This window comes from Carcharodon carcharias, chromosome 2, assembly GCF_017639515.1.
Source record: "Carcharodon carcharias isolate sCarCar2 chromosome 2, sCarCar2.pri, whole genome shotgun sequence".
Taxonomy (NCBI): Eukaryota; Metazoa; Chordata; class Chondrichthyes; order Lamniformes; family Lamnidae; genus Carcharodon; species Carcharodon carcharias.
The window spans coordinates 50,047,184-50,067,089 of NC_054468.1; the positions used below are offsets into that span (position 1 = coordinate 50,047,184).

A 19,906-nucleotide genomic window follows, 5' to 3' on the forward strand; every position below is an offset into this window, starting at 1 on the left:
CTACAACCTTATCCAGCTGCTGCCCAACCATCTTGCCACCCTTTCACCTACTACCCTATCACCCTACCCAACTGCACCCTACCACCCACCACCCTGCCACCTACTACCCAGCTGGCACCCTCCCACCCCCATTCACTAACATAGTGAAAAGCTATTTAAATGTCCCAGAGCTTTTCAAACTACAGGCAGTTCATGCTATAAAAAGGGGGTGTAGCTTGGCTTCCCCCGATGATTCTGTCTTACGAGAAAGGACTCCAAGAACAACTAATTTCTACATTTCTGAAGAGGCTCGGTTTGTAAGTCTAGGCAAGAAATGAGGAGCTCAGTCACTGTATAAAAACAAAAAGGAGCAGTGTGCCATCCAGCGGTGATTGCCACTCCTGGGAAGGTTTGGTCCTATATTTTATTTTCCAGGAATGAATGAAAACACATCTTCACTGTCACAAAGTTCTTAAAAAAACAAACAATTTAACTTCTTTCATTTGAGGTACAAAGAGATCTGCAGGGCATGGAGATCGAGAAGCTAGAAATCCTGCAGTGAGTAACTCACCTCCTGACTTCCCAAAGTCTGTCCATCATCTACAAGGCACAAGTCAGGAGTGTGATGCAATACTCTCCACTTGCCTGGATGAGTGCAATTCCAATAACACTCAAGAAGCTTGATACCATCCAGGACAAAGCAGCCGCTTGATTGGCACCCCTTCCACAAACATTCTCTCCCTCCACCATTGAAGCACAGCAGCAACAATGTGTGCCATCTACAAGATACACTGCAGAAACTCACCAAGAATCCTTAGGCAGCACCTTCCAAACCCACGGCCGCTGCCATCTAGGACAAGGGCAGCAGACACATGGGAACACCACCACTTGGAAGTTCCCCTCCAAGCCACTCACCATCCTTACCTGGATATATGTTGCATTCCTTCAATGTCGTTGGGTCAAAATCCTGGAACTCCCTCCGTAACAGCACTGTGGATGTACTTACACCATAGGAACTGCAGTGGTTCAAGAAGGCAAGCTCACCACCAGTTTCTCAAAGGCAATTAGGGATTTGGCAATAAATGCTGGCCTAGCCAGCAATGCCCACATCCCATAAATGAACTAAAAAAAAGGATTTGCAAAATCATTAAAAGTAGCAACGCAGGCTATCGAGACCATAAAAAATGCAAACAAAGCATTGGATTTCTCTTTCTAGGAGGAACAGAACTGAAAACTAGGGAAAGTTATGTTAAACTTGTACAGAACTTTGAATAGGCCCCATTCAGGATACTGTGCATAGCTCATATTATAAAAAGGACCTAGAGGCTTTGGAGAAGATACCAGAACTGAGAGGTTATAACTAGCAAGAAACGCTGAATAGGCTCAAGCTCTTTTGTCTAGAAAGAGAAGATTGAGGACTAACCTAATAAAGGTCTTTAAGTTTATGAAGGAAGGTATTAGAGTGGTCATAGAGATGTTTTCACTTGTGGGTAGTTCAAAACTAGCGGGCATAAATATAAGGGAGGAGGTTGCATAGTGGTTTTGCCACTGGACTAGTATTCCAGAGACCCAGGATAATGGTCTGGTGAATACAGATGGTGAAAATTGAATTCAATAAAAATCTGGAATTAAAAGTCTGATGACGGCTACAAAACCATAACTATCCTTCCAAAGTGCTCTATTGTCTGTAAAGTGCTTTTGGGACTTCTTCTGGTTTAGAAAGGCACTTTATAAATGCAAGTTTTTCTTTCCTTTCTAGCAATAAAATAAGTTTGTGTATATGCATGCCTTGACCATCCCAACGTATAATCCTGTGCGACATTTCTTAAAAATTTCTTGTAGCTCATCATCTCATACTACATGTACATTTCTTCTGAATATCATGAAATCACCTAAGTTAATTACCTAATATATAAGGCAGTCTATCTTAACTTATCTACCAAGAAAAATATACTGCAACTGTCACATTTCAGCATCGAATTGTCTTTTAACGATTCTTAGCCGCTCCAATAGAAAACTACCATACAAGAAAACCTGACCTTTACTCTAGATAAATCCAATGAACACTTTGTTGCTATCTTTATATTTTCTGCCATGTTCCTCTCATGTTAGTCTTCCTTTGCTTGATTTTGGAAGAAACAGGATGGGAAGCATTCCATGTGCATCTCAGATTGTTAAATAATATGCTTTAGATTTAAAATCTTTCCTGAGTACTGTAAACAGGTTTGAAACACTTTTGTTGGGTTGTACAGGATATCTTTAGCTATTGCTTCTCATCAGTGACTATGAAGTAAAGGCCTGCAAAATCAGGGTGTCTAAGGGCTGGGTGCTGAAATTTTGTTACTGCTTTGTGAGATGAGGCCACGAGTAGCCCACTAAAAACTGCCTATTATGTTCCATTTAAGATCTACAGGAAAGCAACCACTCTGGAATCAGTGAGCTCTGCCTGATGCAACAGCAACTTGTATTTACATGGTGTCTTTAAAACAGAAAGACAACCCAAGGCTCTTCAAGGAAGCATAAATCATATAGAAATCGAGAATTAACTGAAAGGAGAAGGTATTAGGAGGAATGGCTAAAGGTTTGAGTCAAACATGCTGGAGGTAACCATACCCTAGGTTAGGAGGTGGTAGAGATCTGGTTAGTGGGCAGGGATGGGAGTATGAGTCAGGTTGGTAAAAGAACCTCAGGTGCAGAGCTGGCGGAGCCTCAGCTTTCGCCCTATTTCAACAGATGTGAGGTTCTTTTTGTCCATATAGATGAGGGCAAAGTCTGCATGGAGAATTAGCAAACTATGGGCAATGGTACAAGAGTCCATTCAAGTGGGGAAGTGAAATGGAACGTGGTAGTGGTAGGCGACAGTAAAGAACAGAAACTGTTTCCATAGCTGCAACCACAAGTTCTAAAGGTGGTCTCCTGTCGGGTGCCAAGGCTAAGGACATATCCACACAGCTGGAGAAGAACTTGGGATTGAGAGTGGGAGGGGGAGAATCTAGTTGCCACAATCCACGTTGGAACCATTGACATAGGTAGAATCAGAAGTTAGACCCTGCTGAGAAAGGCTGAGGAGCTAGGGTCAAAATTAAAACATAGAGCCTCAAAGGTGATAATCTCTGGTTACCTGAGCCAAGTGTAAATTGACATAGGAACAAACCAATTGTAAAGTTAAATGTGTGGCTGAAAGAGTGGTGTGGGAGGCAGGGGTTTCTATTCATGGGGATTTAGCACTAGTACTGGGAAAAGAGGCATTGTTTCATTGGGATGAACGCCGCTTAAAATCAGGCTGGGACCAGTATCCTGCCGAATCGAATAACTAGGGCAATAGTTAGTACCTTATGTTAATGAGCAAGATGGAGGATTCAGGAAAGGGTAAATTGAAAAGTAATAAGAGAAATAGAGGCTGTAGCTATTTGGGTAAAAACAAAGTCACCAGAGTGGGTCCAGGATGGAGAGGGATCTTAACAAAAGTTAAGGGGCATTAGTAACTAGGGTAAGATGAGGGAAAAACAAAAAAAATGCTAAAGCGCAACATATTTCAATATGTGAAACATTCACAAGAATAAGTAATCACAGGTAGAAATTAATGCCCATCCTGTTGCTGCTATTCAACCAGCGGTGGGCAGGCCAGTCGCCATGTGGGAAGCCCAAAAAAGGAAGGATCCCTCATTCAAAGACACTCAGTGCCTGTTTGAGGGGCACGGCATCAGGAAAGTGGGGTGAGGGGGAGGGGCACTGAGAAAGACCTCTTTCATTGCTGACACCCCCTCTCCTCCTGCCTTCACCTACCTGTGGCCTGTATCCTTTGGCGATCCTAAGCTTCTCTTTGGTACATTGTCAGCAGTTGCCAATACACCTGCTGGCTCTGCTTGCAATGAACCAGAAGCCAGCAGCGTTCATGCGCTGGTAATTTTTTCCTCAGGGTTCTTGATAGGGTGTAATTTGCTCTTGATTCATATAGAATTCAGCAATAGCTGTTACAGATCATTTTTAGTTTCAACACTAGTTCAATGCCAAATTATCAAGTGCGTGGACTTTGTGTTCAGAAGGTCTGGCTGAGTATGATCAGATATCTATGGCTTACTGTATCTGCCCCTCTTTCTCTGAATAATATGGAGACAGGGTAAAGACATTCTTTATGGAATAACTGTGAATCTGAGGCAAATCGGCAAACTGCAGTGTTATGTTTATTCAATAAGCATCTTATGCAACAGTTGTGAGTTAGCGATTTTTGCACAATATTTAAAGCAACTGGCAGGCTATTTGAGAAACACAAGCTTCAACATTTATTGGGATGGATTTTACAACTGGGTGAGGAGATATGGTCAAAAAAATTCTCTAGTCCTGGTTTCTTCAAACTCCATGCAGTTTTGCCTTAAATAATATTCCCCACCAAGAAACCAGCCTGACTGACAGGAAAGCCCAGGACCAGAAAGGTAGGTTGCTTGGGGCAGAGGTTGCAGCGGTGTCAGGGGAAGAGTCAAAGATCACCGATCTTCTGAGAAAAAAATTTCTTCCCATCTCCGTCTTAATGGGAGACTTATTATTTTTAAACTGCATCCCCTAGTTCTAGTCTCTTACACAAGGGAAAATATCCCTCCAGCATCTATGCTGTCAAGTCCCCTCAGGACCTTATGCTTTAATAAGATCACCTCTCAATCTTCTAAACTCCAATGAATACAGGCCCCAGCCTGTCCAACCTTTCCTCATAAGATAACAGCCCCCATCCCAGGTATCAGTCGAGTGAACCTTCTCTGAACTGCTTCTAATACATGCTTCTATTCTGCATGCTCATCTTTTTTTTGAGAATACAAAGGATCTCAGATGAAAAATGGGAAACAACCTTTGAAAAATGTGATAAGCCGAGTGCAAAAGATAGCGAAAGTAACTCTAGAATAAAAACTTGTACCTGCCCCAAATATGAATTAAACCTCAACATATAAAGGATATAGTAGGAATGCTTGCTGAATCTGATTTCTTCTTAAGTCATTAAGATTAAATAACACACATCATAACATGTTCAAAATGTTGTTCCAAGTGGTCTAAAAAAATCCATGGGAACCCATCTTGTTTTTACACCATGGCCTAGATTTTCAAATTGTAACACTAATGGCAATCTTTTGGCCTGTGTGTGAAACATATGATTCCTGTACCTTCATGCTCCACTCCAGGTAATGAGAGATCTTCTGTGCCTTGCCACAAAACTTTTCCTGTCTCTGCATCACGCAGATTCATCCAGTTACTGAAGAATGAGATTTGTTAAGTAAATAACAATTGAGCATATCTTTGAAAAAAATCATTTCTTACAGCAAACTGCTTATAACAGTGTGGCAGCATTTTCCAGGCATTTCATATCATAGTTTTAAAACCTAAAGTCTCACTCCGTAAGGACACATCAAAACATAAACCATTTCACCAACACAAGTGCATGCCAGTATTCACAATATAAACAATAAGAAACAAGTGTTACTTTAATTATTTTTGCACAAAAAGTGTTTGGATGTTAATGCACCTCAAAAAGAAGATGGTCAAAGTTTCCAATGAAACAAAAGTTCACACATTGAGAACGTCAATACAGTTGTAATTGGTTCACATAGAAAATGATGTTTATTGAGCATATTCTCTTCACTACTATCAGGTGCATAACTGCTGCTATGTAGGAAAACACAACAGCAAACAGCAAGATCCTGTAAATGATCACACAACGATTGAGTGGAAGTGCTACTTTTGGAAGTGTTTTCTGAGGGAGATGGAGTTGTATTCTAGATGAGGAATACATTATTTCAATGTTTTTAAAATTAATGCTGTTTCTTTAAAGTTCACCAGTTACAATATTTCTTTGGAAAAGTTATATTTTTCAACATGGCTCATCAAAATTAAAACATTAAAAATAATTGCTTAAACAAAACAAAGAAATATTAAGTGCAATTTCAAAACATAAACAAAAGGTCATATTCATGTGCCCTTGGAAGGGGCAACCATGAAGACACTGTCCCTGTTATGACAATACTTTCAAAACCAACTTAAAAGGTCTCAGGGTTGAGTGGGTGGGGGAGTGAGGGGCTTCTTTTGGTGAATTGTGAAAATAGGTGCTAAATGAGCCCAGTGCTGCACAGGGCACTAATGGGTAGCAACCATGCCAGGTGGAAGAGGGATCGCAGATACCACCTTGCTAGGATGGAGACGGCAACATCATATACTAATTTAGTACAGGAGTCAGACGAGGAGATCACAGAACCAATTTTCAGAAAGCAGGCTGATGGATCGGGCAAACCAAATACCTGGTGCAATGGACAGTCTGCCTGTAAGTTTATGAGTTGAGGCTGTGGACGTAGGAGTGCACCTCCACCTTGGTCTGTGGCTTAACACTGAGCCTGACGGTAAAGAACATCTTTCAAAAATGCTCTTCAATTAGATGGTGGCTAGCTTCTCTCCTGGGTGTGGTCAAGCTATCCAAATCTCTACTGAGTACCCAAATTGTTTGCTCAATGATATTCCTGATGGCGGAGTGGCTCTCATTATATGAATGCTCAGCCGGTGTCCGAGGGATTCTCCGGGGGTCATGAGCTATGGCATCTGAGGGTATTCTGTGCCACCCTTGCACACTGCACTGGAACTCAAACTTGTAGTACGGATGACTATCTCATTTTAAATGCATCATGGCAGTTCCCTGGCTAACAGATATTCACCTGCACAAAGGGCTGCAAGTAGTTATACACAAACTGCTCAAAGAGGGAATGGAGTCCTTTTCTGAATAACTCCAAGTTTAAATGAGGGGCTCAGATGGCCACATGTTGTCGTCAATGGCTCCCTGGGCCAAGGGGAATCCTGCAATCCTGCTGAATCCGAGAGTTCTCTGCCTCTGGTCTACTCTGGCAATAGTGAATGATATTTAGGCATTCCTCAGAGTGTACACAGCTGCAGTGACCTCCCTTAGGTAGAAGTCCACCGAGGATTGGAATATGCGATTTCTATCAGCTGTGACAGCCTGGAAGGTTCCAGTAGCATAAAAATTAAGTTTTATCATCTTAACTGCCACAGGCAATGCAATCTGGCTGTGCTGCAAATTCTCAGACTTCATTCCACACGGCCACAGATCTTTGTGATGATCTCCTTGGTAAACCCCAGCTTACTCATACATTAATCTTAGATCATATAACTATACGCATGGTGCTCTCTGAAGGCCTGGGTGGACAGGGTTTTCTGATGAGAGCCCTTTTGTCCATTTCCACAGCAGTAATTGCTTTTCCTCTGCCTGGTCTCATCACCTCTCATAGACCAAGCGGTCCCCTAGCAAGATGTCCATGACCAATCATTCCCTTTCTCCTCGTGACTCCTGTAAGGTGTCCAGAAAGGTACTGAAGTGTAGCACCGTACTCACTCTTTTTAGGTCTATTCTGAGAAAATTTCCAGGAAAAGCATTGATAGCATATTGGGGAATTATTAGCAAAGCATCCATAATGTCTCACAATGTATCTCAAAAGTTGTCTTCAAATATAATCAGTTGATCTCCAGCAACAAGTGAACACTGAAAACTGAGCATTGCTTTAAGTAGCGCTCTAAAGAATCAACAATTTTCTCACTGTTGTTTACCTGGTCGCAGTTACGAGAGAGGTTATTAATTGAAGCACTACCCGCCAAATGCCATACAGCCTCTTTAATGAGCACTAGCAGACAATCTAATTGTCAATCAGCCTCTTAACCATCCCCTGGGCAACCAGTATTAGCACATGCTTCAAATCCTCTGCCAAGGTGGCATCTTACACTAAATGCGTGCTAAACCAGTGTTGCAGCTTAAGAACCCATCTTGGGCATCCCGTTGGCTCTTTAGCACATAAAGTATCCAATGAAAATAACCACCTCTTGTCCATATAGGCAACAGCATGAGAGCAAGGGAGTGAAAACATTTTCAAGTGAAAATGACTAAAGTGTCCTTGGGTTTCTTATACCTTGTGTAACAGACATTGTTTCTATTAATAGAAATGTATAAAATCTAATTAGCACTGCCTAGGATTCCAGTGAAAACATGACGAGGAAATTGAACAGAAGATTTAAAACAGGATTTGTCTAAAATAGAATGAAACAGAGGATATTTAATTTGAATTTATTAACTACTACATTTATTTTCAGGCTTGAAGAGGAGGCAGCAACTTGCAAGTAATGAAGATAGGAATATTCCAAGTAGGAATCATATTTTAGAGTAAAAAATCTGACATAAAACCAAAAACACCAGAAGTACACAGCAAGATACTCAGCATCTGTAAAGTACAGGCAGATTATGATGTTTTAGAACCGAAGGTGCATTAAACATCTGTCGGGCTTTCGTTTTGATGAAAAATACACATCCAAAACTACATAACCTGCTTTCTCTCCTCAAACCTGGTCTAATTAACTTTGCCTTTGTAATCCTGCTTCAACCAAAGGCTACAGTCTAAACTCCTTGTGGGCCAACACAGGAGATCAATTAGCAGCTGAAGAGATAGGAAGGAGCAAGGCCACAGAGGAACACAAAGGACAGGGGAACATGTAAAGGAGACAAGTATTTGAAGACTACTTACAATAACCCCCTTCTCCATCCCAAGACAGTGGGTTTATTACTTTTAAAAAAACCATGAAATAAGCATTCATGAAAATGTTAAATGCTTCAAAGTTTTAATATCGAAAATATTCTAGAATATATTCACATCAACTCAAGTCTAGCCACTGACAACCTCCAGTTTTAAACTGCAGTTGTACACAACAAAAGAGATGTAATCCAAGCACTTCTCTGATTTCACAAAACATTAGTTCCTGACATTCTCTGATACTCACTGTCTCCAGCAGCTGCTGGCAGTTCAGTACACCATCTGGACATGTAATACCAGCAGACCCTATCAGAAAGTTTCCATTAGCACATAAGCTCAAATGAAGATAACTGATGGTACGTCTTCTGTAAACTAATGACCTAATTTAAATATAAACCAGAACTCTTAATGAGCTATTTCCTACCTTTTTGTAATTTATTGATTCTGGTCAGGTAACGTTGCAGTCACTGACTATTTCTTTATAAGTTTGTTAAGCTACTGAGATGCTTGAATGAATCTATTTACAGAGAATCAAGAAGTGGTCTAATTCAGTTTCAAAAGAATGCAAGCAAACTTGCAGAAGATTAGGTTTCAAATGGAACAATAAATACAAGAACGCTTTGCTCATAATATAATTTTATATTGCCCTCAAGGTTATCTTTGTCCTTTACCCGAATCTGCCTTCATGCCTTCTCTGAGTTCCTGTCTGAGCAATGCACGTCCTACTCTCTTGACCCTGTCCCACTAAACTTCTGATGACCCAACTTATCTTCCTGCCATCGACATTGTAAACAGTTTACCCACCTCAGGCACTGTCACCTTCCCTTTCAAAACTGCTGTAATCACTCTGCTCAAAACATCCACCCTCAACCTCGGCCCTTGCAAACAACCACTTCATCTCTGAACTCTCTTTCCTCTCCAAAGTCCTTGAATATCTCCTAAATTTATGCTCATTCTTCCCAGAACTCCATATTTAAACTTCCAAAAACAGGACTTGCACCCTGCCACATGACTGATTTGCAAATATCATTCTCTGTTACCGTAACCATTATGCAATATACCTCCTTATCCTTCTAGGCCTCTATGCAGCCATATCACACCATCCTCCTCCAATGCCTTGCTTCCATTGCCCAGCTGAGTTGGTCTGCCCTCTCTTGGTTCCATTTTCATCTATCCAATCATGGTGAAGAATCACCAGCAATGGCTTCTCTTCCCAATCCCACATCTTTACTCTGGAATCACCTAAGGATATATCCTTGGCATACTTCTATTACTTAAGTATATGCTGCCTCTCATGAACAGGTTCCACATGTACTCTGAACAGCTAGCGGCTCTAACTTGCCACCATTTCGCTTGATCACTGAACTGGCTTTGTAAAGTTGGGGGTGGGAAAGTAAGCAGCAAGTAAGAAAGAAGGCTACAAAGGTCAGGTGAGTGGGCAAGAATATGGCAGATGGAATACAACATGGTAGATTTTGAAGATTTCCACCTTGGTAGGAAAAATAAAGAAGCAGAATATTTTTTGAATGGTGAGAGACTGGGAAATGCTTGCATTAAGAAGGACCTGGGTGTTCTCATATATAGGAGCATTGGGAATAGGAGCAAGGACAGGTCATTCAGCCCCTCAAGCCTGCTCATTCAACTAGATCATGGCTGATCTTCTATCTCAACGCCATTTTCTCCACATACTCCCAATCCTCAGGTTTACTACCTTTTTGACAACTTTGTGAGCCACTTCCTTTGATCTAATACAATTATTAACATTTTTTAGCCATGGTTAGATCACCTTTCCTGCTGGATATTTTTGTGCCTCAGAGGAATTTAAATTTGTTGTAAACCATGTATCATCTCTTTAAACGCTAGCCACTGCCTGTCTACCATCATACCTGTTGATATAGTTTCTCAATCTACCACAGCCAATTTGTCCCTCAGGCCTTCGTAGTTCCCTTTGTTTAGATTTAAGACCATAGTTTCTGATTGAACTACATCACTTTTAAACTTAATGTAAACTTCTATCATATTATGGTCACTCTTCCCTAGAGGCTCCTACACAACAAGACTATTAATTATCCCTTTCTCACTACACAATGTTACTTCTAAAATAGTCCATTCTCTAGTTGGTTCCTCAACATACAGTCCTAGAAAATGGTCTCATATACATGAATCAGAGAAGGCAAACATGCAGGTACAGCTAGCAATTAGGAAGGCAAATGGTATGTTAGCTTTCGTTACTAATATACTGGAGTTTAAGTGTAAAGAAGCCTGTGCAATTATGGTGATGCCACACCAGCAGTATGTGTGCATTTCTGGTCTCCTTATGTAAGGAAGGACGCACTTGCCCTAGAGAGAGTGCAACAAAGAATCACAGGTGAAAGGTCATTGAGCTGTTGCTCAAATTTTTTAGATTATTTTTGAGTGGAGTATCGCACACACTTATGAATAGGTCTAAGGCTGCCACTTTCAGACCTAAAAAGTGCTGAGTCTACTTCAAATTATCCTGGAATGGTAAACTATCTCAAAAATTTAGTAATAGATGAATATATCCATTCCATATTGCTACTATGTAGTAGCAACACAAGTGGTATTTTCCACTAACAGGATGCTGCCCGAAGATATGCTCAGCTTACCACATAAATGAGTAATGTGGTACATGAATTTCAGTGCAGGTGTGTAGGCTGTAGAGTCATAGAGGTCTACAGCTCAGAAAAGGGCCCTTCGGCCCATCATACATCCCAATGTCAGGCAGATCGTATTAATTAGCACATCCCTTCAGCTGTTCACAATAGGCAGGGTCCTTAACATAGTCAAACACCCCATGCTTGCAAAACTCAGATTATAACGTCTAACGTTAGATGTGATTTTGTGATTGATCAGCATTTGTTGAACAATCCTGAGTGTGCTAAGAATTATACCCACAACCAATTTATGATTATCAGTCGGGGTCACAATGTAGCTCACTTACGCTTGCTAGAAGCTACTTGTATTCATATGCAGGGACCTGTCCTCTGCAGGCAAAAGGAATTTGTCCAGGCATTGCATCATTTTTGGAATTAAGCAAAAGCTTGGGGAACAATTAACTCCATGGTGCTTTCACCATAGCAATGCCTCGATTAATCAGAGCTGACTTACAAACTAATCAGAACCCTCTTCGCACGCCCTATAAATTGTTGCTCCCTTTGAAATTTGGCATTCTTGTACCTGTCCTAAATGTGCAAGATGAAAAGCTTTGACAGCCTCTTATTTCAGCAATACTCAAGTTATGTACTACCAAGATTGAGACCATCCAATAAACAGCCTTTCCTGCTTCCTGCCTTCCCCTTGCCCACTAGGCCAAACTTCTTCCAAAGGTTTGCCCTGGCCTAGCCCCAAACTCTCATCTTTCTTTAGTATCTCTCCAAGTTCATCTGCTCCATAAGACCCACATCCTGCTCTCTTAACCCTATTCCCACTAAACTGTTCACCACACAACTTTCCTTCCTTTTCTCCACAGTATCTGATATTAACTGTTCTCTCTTTTCATATGACAGTGATAAAGGTACACTATCCTGCCTCGTCCTTCACAACCCGTCTGCAGCATTTGGCACAGTTGATTGCACCATCCCCCTCCAATACTACTCCTCTGTCCTCCAGCTGGGTGGGACTGTACTCACCTGGTTCCATTCTTCTCTAATTCATCATAGCCAGAAATCAATTGCAATGGCTTCTCTTCCCCCACTCCTGTATCATCTGTGGTACCCCTGAGGGTCTATTTCTCATCTACATGCTGCTCCTCAGTGACATCATTGGAAAATACAGTGTTAGTTTTCACATGTACATTGATGACACCCAGCTCTACCGCACCATCACCTCTCTCGACGGCTCCACTATTGCCAAACTTTCAGACTGCTTGTCTGATGTTGATGTAATTATCTATAATAAGCTAATGGATGTCAAATAAACAGATATTTTGGAGAGAGATGCAGAGAGCAGCAGTCATGGATGATATACTGTTACAGCCGAAAGGATCAGCACAGGGAGGGGTGAGTGAGAAAGAAAGAGATTGGCAAGTTTAACCCCAGCTTGCCCACTGACGAGATGATCAGTAAGAAAGTGGAACAGGGTGGTTGCAGTGACCAGTGCCACGATGGATGCAAAGAGGGGCAAAGAGAAAAGCTGCAGGCTATCTAAGAGGGAATCAAATCTAAGACAGCAGTGGTATAGTACAAAGGTCAAGAAGCACTGGGATTGCACTGGAGTAACCAAGAGGGGAGAAATTGAAAGAGGCTTGGCAACAGGAGAGGGGGACCTAGGAGGGGTAAAGAGAAAATAAATTATGGCACTTTTATAGCTACATCAACAGCAGCAACCTGCTCCAGGAAACAAATAACCTAACTCTTCTCGCATTTCCCTGCAGCCACTCAAAGTTCTGCTGTTAAATTGGGTATGGAAGGGAGTGTAAAGTGAGGAACATTAGTAACTAACAGGCAAGGAGAAACAAGTATTAAAATTTAAGTTCTGTTACACTGCAGTCTAATTAGAACAGTCTGAGATAAGTATAAATTTAGAAGTTTAAAAAGTTGCATGCCACAGCCACATTAATACTCAAGGAATACAGACACCTTTTCCAGAGCTGTATTATCATTTAAATTATATATAAATCATATAGGGTAATACAGCAATCAAAGAATTACAACTCTGTTCACATCTGACTTCACACAGGAAGTGGTACAGATTCCATTCATCATGACTTTCTTGTGCATTATCACAGAAATGTTTGCCTACAGACCAGAAATAAGCATCCCCATGAGACTTTCTTTCTAATGATACAACCTGCTTTCAGTAAATAACTAAATTGCTCCCTTTTGCATAAAAGGTTTTAATAGCAAAAGCTGAAATTTATTTTGAAATATGTCTGCAAAAGAAAAAAGACAATAAAGTGCAGGGGAGTCAATTTTTTGTTTTCACGGGCTGTAAAATAATTTAAGCACAAATAGGATTGGGTTATCTTGATTTCAAAGACTCAATTACCAGAGCTCAAGCTTTTGGGCTGCAGTTTGGACTTACTGTATGTCAACCCACACCTCAATTCTCTGCATTTGGGTAAGTGGGTTGCTTCGCTATGGGATCAAACGTGGAACAGTATTTTCCTGTATGACTCAGTGCCATGTATTTATCCCCAAAATCATCTTTCCAGGTTCAATTCCATATTTGACTAATTTGCATTGGGCCCAAATCTTAGTAGATAGGCGGAGAAGAAAAGAGTTGACGTTTTGAGTCCTCATGACCCTTCGACAGAACTCGAAGGGTCATGAGGACTCGAAACGTCAACTCTTTTCTTCTCCGCCGATGCTGCCAGACCTGCTGAGTTTTTCCAGGTAATTCTGTTTTTGTTTTGGATTTCCAGCATCCGCAGTTTTTTTGTTTTTATCTTAGTAGATAGCTTTGCTTTAAATATTTTACTTTCCCACATAACTTGAATCATTAACAAATAATTGTGAACAGCAGGAATTTCAGAACTGATTCCTGGGTTACTATGCTGGTACAGCTTATCAAAAAACTACAACGACTGACTACCATCCTTTAAATCCCATTATTTATATACTTTCTAGACAATGTACCTGATTCACACCTGATTCATAAGATTTTCCTTATCAGTCACAAGTTTCTTGTCAGGCTTATCAAATACCTCTCAGAAGTCTCCAAGTAAAACTCATAAGCAATTCACCCATGTTACCCGTGTGCTGAGTACAGGCCCTCTCTTCCTAGAGAGGCAAATCGCTTACTCAAGTCCAGAGAATTGAGGCATGGGTTGGTAAAGCCAAGGCTTTGCAACTGCCCTTCCATTCTCAAGTGTTTACAGACATACTGTTAGTGCTTAAACAGCAAAAGCTGTAAAGCTTAGTAGTACCATTTCACATTTGTCCAGCAAGTTCTATCCAACTGATTAAGCATTTGGCTTGAAGGATTGATTACCAGGTTCCATTAGTGAACCATGTTGCCTAGTCAATCTTAGCATAGCATTCTGGAGCACTGCAGACCTAACTGGCTTGAAGATCAGATAACTGAACACATTTCAGATAACTGACCTGGTTCTGAAATTCCAATGACAGACATGTCATCTTCAAGCCACCTCAATCCAGAGTCCCTACTCACAAAGCACTTCACACAGTATTTGTTATGTAGGCAGCAGACATTTTGCACTAGTGTCCCATAAGTAGCAATGAAATGACTAACCAGTTAATCCATTCTTTTTTAGATGTCAGTGGTTAGAGGGGAACATTGGTCAAGGCACTGGGAGAAATTCCTGCTATGTTTTGAATAGTGACAGAGTATCTTTAATTTCATTCCCTCAGTAACACACTGATATGTCAACCTAGATTACGTACTCAGGTTTTACAGACAGATCTCTTCCTGCTGGATATCAAAGTATTACCAATGACTAGCATCCCCTGTGCAATTTACAAAAGTCTCATAGGAGACAACAGGACTATAAAATCAAATGACCCAAAAGCTACCCCAGAGCCACAGGACCTTAGCAACTCATTATTCTTCTTCACCAGGTAGCACATTGGATATTTAAGAATCACCAAACCCCAGCTTATGCCATGATTTTACCACAGGGCAGGATAAGGAGACTGGCCCCAAGCCTAACTCAGCCAGAATGGGGATCGAACTCCACGCTGTTGGTGTTATTCTGAACCACATGCTAGCTGTCTATCCAACTGAGCTAATCCTGGCCCTCATGGCTGTCCCAGGAAGCCATCAACATTTGGAAATGCAACTTACCCCAGCATAACACGCTGTAGGCTCACAGAAACAGCTAAGGCCAAACGAGAGTTATAACTCCTATGTTTTCTATGAAGTTGCTCTAGGATGCTGCCCATTGATAATGTCCCCACAGCTATCTAGAAGGGAGGGAGAGTTATTTTAAAAAGTCAATCAAAATGTACCCAGAGTCCATATTTTCTTCTATTCCTTTGTGTTCTACTAAACATTGTTTGGAAAGGCCAAACCTATTGTCCTCGATCCACACCACAAGTTCTGTACATAGCCACCAACTCCGTGCCTCTCCCTAGCAACTGTCTGAGGCTAAACCAGACTGTTTGTGACCTGGGTTTCATAACTGACCCCAAGATGAGCTTCCGACCACATACTCACATCATCACTAAGACTGCCAATTTCAAACTCCAAAACATCACCACAGACTTCGTCCCTGCCGCAACTCGTCTGCTGCTGACACCCCTTCCATCCCTGTTACCTCTAGATTTGACTATTCCAACGCACTTTGGGCTGGCTTTCAACATTCTACCCTCTATAAACTTAAGGTCATCCAGAACTCTTCTCCTGGGTCCTTACTCACACCAAGTCCCATTCATCAATCATTTCTGTGCTTACTAATCAATATTGCCTTATGATCCGAAAAAACTTCAGCTTTAAAATTCTCATCATGTTCAAATCCCACCATTGGCCTCACCCCTCTCAATCTCGGTAACATCCCCAGCACCACAACTCTCCAAGATCTTTACACCTTCAATTCTGGCCTCTTGAGCATCACAATTTTAGCTTTTCCACCATTGGCGCCAATGCCTTTAGCTGCCTGACTACAAGCTCTGGAATTCCTTTTCCTTTAAGATACTCTTTAAAACCTAACTCTTTGACCAAGCTTTTGATCATCTGCCCGAATATCTCCTTACGTGACTCAGTGTTATATTTTGTTTGATAAGGCTCCTGTGAAGTGCTATAAATGCACTACGTAACTAAAAGTTGTTGTAGCCCTGTACATTTTTTCCTTTCAAGTATTTATTCAATTTCTTTTTGAAAATTACTATTGAATCTGCTTCCACCACCCTTTCTGGCTCAGTCATTGAGCTGGAGTACAAGTTGGAAACACGCTGACATAAGGGGGAGGGGGAGCAGTGTCTAGACAGTTTGCTCTGTTTCAGACTTTGGTCAAACCACAAATTGTTGCAGGTCTGTATTTTTTATTTTTACATTTGTGTTTTTCAGCTATTCTTCTTCCATCATTTTTCTCTAGCACATACTCCTCTACTGAAGATGCTAAACCCTTAATGGGGTTATTTTGCAGATGCTGGTTACCATCCAGTATTGTGCCTTTGGTATTTAGCAGAGGCGTCTTTCATTATCGAACACTGCCTAACAACTGTTCCATCATTAGTATTTTATTTAAGTCATACACCCTTGCAATTTTTGATGCAGCAAATGTAAAGATATACAACACATTCAAGACCCTTGGAAGAATGATAACTCTGTGAATGTACAATAAACTGTGTGTTATCTGGCACTCTACCAACCAGAATTATTTAGTAACTGGAATTTCTGACAGCTTGATAAAAGCCCATCACTTTCAATGTTCAGATACTGCATTCTTTAAAAAACCTAATAAAGTTCTTATGTATGTTCATAATAGGTTATCAATCTGCAGTTGTTCTTAGGTTTTACATTGAAATGATTAAGTTATTGAGTCAGTTTTGATTATTGTAAAGATATACCACACCTTGAATTGTGTCCACAGCAGACTTCCTGTTAACTGGCACTTCTATTTAACTGGCACCACCCATTCCCCGAGCATGCCAGATAACAAGGATTTTACTGCATCAATTAATTGGCAGACTATTCTCTGAAAGACTTAATCAAATTGGGGTAGAATTTGTGGTAAAAATATGTTAACACCACTCACCATTACTGAAGTGTAAATCAGACTGCAATTTCCGGTGATCACATTTGCACAGTTAGATACAGAAGTCAGGAAGCTGCTGTCAAGGCTGCGCTGCTCCTCTAGTAGCTTCATTATGATAATATCATGCTGGAAGTCTCAATATTGAAACACATGGAGGGGTGTGAAGTTGGGATATATAGATAAGACACCCATTAAACTTACCTGAAAAAGTTAGGGTTTGTCCATTCCAGTGTAAGCACATTTTTGAGTAGTATGATAAGTGCTAATTAATGCCAAACAACCTCACTGGCCCTGAAAATTAACTTTTAGAAGTGTGGAGTCTCATTTTTTCAGATTATAATCACTGTTGGGGATTTAAAAATAAAAAACTTTTTTATTTTTTGCCTCATCTCTGTCGTAATCTCATCCTTCCCTTTATTTTGCTTTTGGTGCATGATTTAGCATTTGATTAACTATTCTCATTAATACTTCCTGGTTCAGAATACATGCTTCAATGAGCTTCTTTCAATCCCATTGTTAAAACACACAATTGCTTGTCCAGTTCACACGGGTCACAAATCCCCTGTAGAGGGCACTGCACCAAAATGGCTTTCTAAACATTGCAAGTTTCTGTACAAAAACCCTTAGAGAATCTGTGGGCAAGTGCAAGTTTAATGAAAGGCTAACAATGTTCGTTCATCGCTGATCACAAAATCCAGGTCACACAACATGCCTTAAGACATAAGTTTCAAATATGTAAAGTCTTTTAGCTTCAAAAGAGATTAAAGTACATTAGAAGGTACAATTCACACCTGCTTAGAGCAAAATTAAAATCATGTGCCAAACTGGAGAATATTAATTCCAAAGCATTGTTAAAACATATAGCAGCTCACTACCACCTTCTCAAGGGTAATTAGGAATGGACAACAAATGCTGACCTTGCCAGTGACACTAACATTCCATTAAAATATAAAAATTATACTTTTAATAATTACATCATAAAATTACCATGGCATAAGGGCTTATGCCAATATTTTGTTCTTTGAATTAAGACAGTAAACTTGTCCAATTGTCATTAAGCAGGAATGACATATTTTGATATAACATGTAATGTACATTAACTTGCAACCTGGATCATTTCCAATCATAAATGTCACTCCTAACACAAGAGTCGATCTCAACAGCTTTTAAATAGCAACTCAACATGTGTAGAGTGATATACATTTAATCATAATGACAACGGGAAAAGTACAAATCAATTATCTTGAACTGCACAGAAATTCAGATGTTTTGCCACAAATGTGCTCATATTATGGTTTTAGTTAAGTTTTAGATATTTTGCCCTAAAATATGATGATTTGCCCTGACAGAGTAAACGTGACCCATAGCCCTGCCGGCTTCCTCTACTGACGCTGCCCTTGTAGCACAGGGTGGGATTTGGGGATTACCGGGTGCAGCCTCCTTGGCCCTGTCCTGTGGAGTCACCTTCAGCGCCCTGGGCCACTGCAAACTCGGCGCCCTTACCCCTCAACGGTTGCTTTCTGAGTTCATATCTCTGCAGCTGCACATATATACATATATATACACACATATTTACACGCCCCAGGCCCCGAGTCCAGGGCCGCACTTACCCCGGGAACAAGCAGCTCATAAAGCGGGTGAAACAGGAATATTCAGACGAGTAAAGGATACAGCTTAAAGCCCTTCAGAATCTCCTTAGCCCTGTCTTCCTTCGAAGACATTGCAGTTCTCCCAGTCCGTCCCCTGATAAATCGGAACAAAGGGATTAAAGCGATTAATATGAAAAATATATCTGTAATGTCAATAAATTTTAAAATCGAGCAACAAGCTGATTATCGCCACAGCAACGCTCGGCTCATCGCCGCCGAACCCACCTCCGCCTCCAACAGCCAATCAAGAGCGGGCAGCCGCCGCCGCAACCAGACTGACACGCAGCCTAACCAATAGATTACGGTCATTCCTGCGAAGCAGCTAATCAGCAGAGCTATGTCGCTAATGTAGGCGGGAGCTGCTGCCAATAGTGATTCCCGTTGGCAGCGCCAGGGTGAAGCTGATTGGTGGATTTCGCCGTCAATCAACTTGGCGCCAGTTTGTAATTATCCTCCACTCACTGTATTTTGCTGGAGAAATAATTAATTTGTGTCACCTCGTTAAGCTGACGCATTGGTATCAGTAGACACTCTGACTAGGTTTGGGTCGGGTCAAACAGCGCTTCCATTGTTGATGGAATAGTTCGGAAATTGGTGAAATAGTTTGTCCCTAACAGGGCAATTAGTTGGTTGAATCTCGAAGACCAAGGCTATAGTATGTTACTGGGCTTGTAACCCCAAGATCAACAGTTCAAATCTCACAATGGCAAACTATGAAACAATGTAATTTCATCTGAAACAGATCGAAGCGTGTTTGTACTCGAAAGAGTTACAAGTATTAACTCTTGGAGTCTATTTATACTCATGTAGTTTTGGAATATGGCAGTTTTGCTTCACAATGACAATACATTTTAGACATTAGAGTCTAAATGTGACCTAAATCTAGAGCTTTCAACTGAGCCATTAAACTGCAACCATTGCAGATTGAACTAAAAGATTCCAGGCACTAATTGAAGGAGCGTAGGGAACATCTGGAACAAAAACAGAACTACCTGGAAAAACTCAGCAGGTCTGGCAGCAGCGGCGGAGAAGAAAAGAGT

General features: G+C 40.9%; 1 protein-coding gene across 3 annotated transcripts in view; it reads right to left on the bottom strand.

Moving 5' to 3' along the window:
* pde6d (phosphodiesterase 6D, cGMP-specific, rod, delta) overlaps nt 1-19,098 on the bottom strand; it is a 36,002-nt gene extending 16,904 nt beyond the window's left edge. For 2 of the 3 annotated variants that reach the window (XM_041206997.1, XM_041207007.1), the window contains exons 1-2: nt 18,889-19,098; nt 5,130-5,218 (exon numbers count right to left, since the gene is read on the bottom strand). In XM_041206997.1, coding sequence (XP_041062931.1) covers nt 5,130-5,218; nt 18,889-18,938 — 139 coding nt within the window. In that variant the 5' untranslated portion in view covers nt 18,939-19,098. Of the gene's footprint in view, nt 1-5,129; nt 5,244-18,888 lie in introns of all 3 variants that reach the window. The other variant, XM_041207015.1, reaches the window with a different exon arrangement.
* Nucleotides 19,099-19,906: the final 808 nt, after the last annotated feature.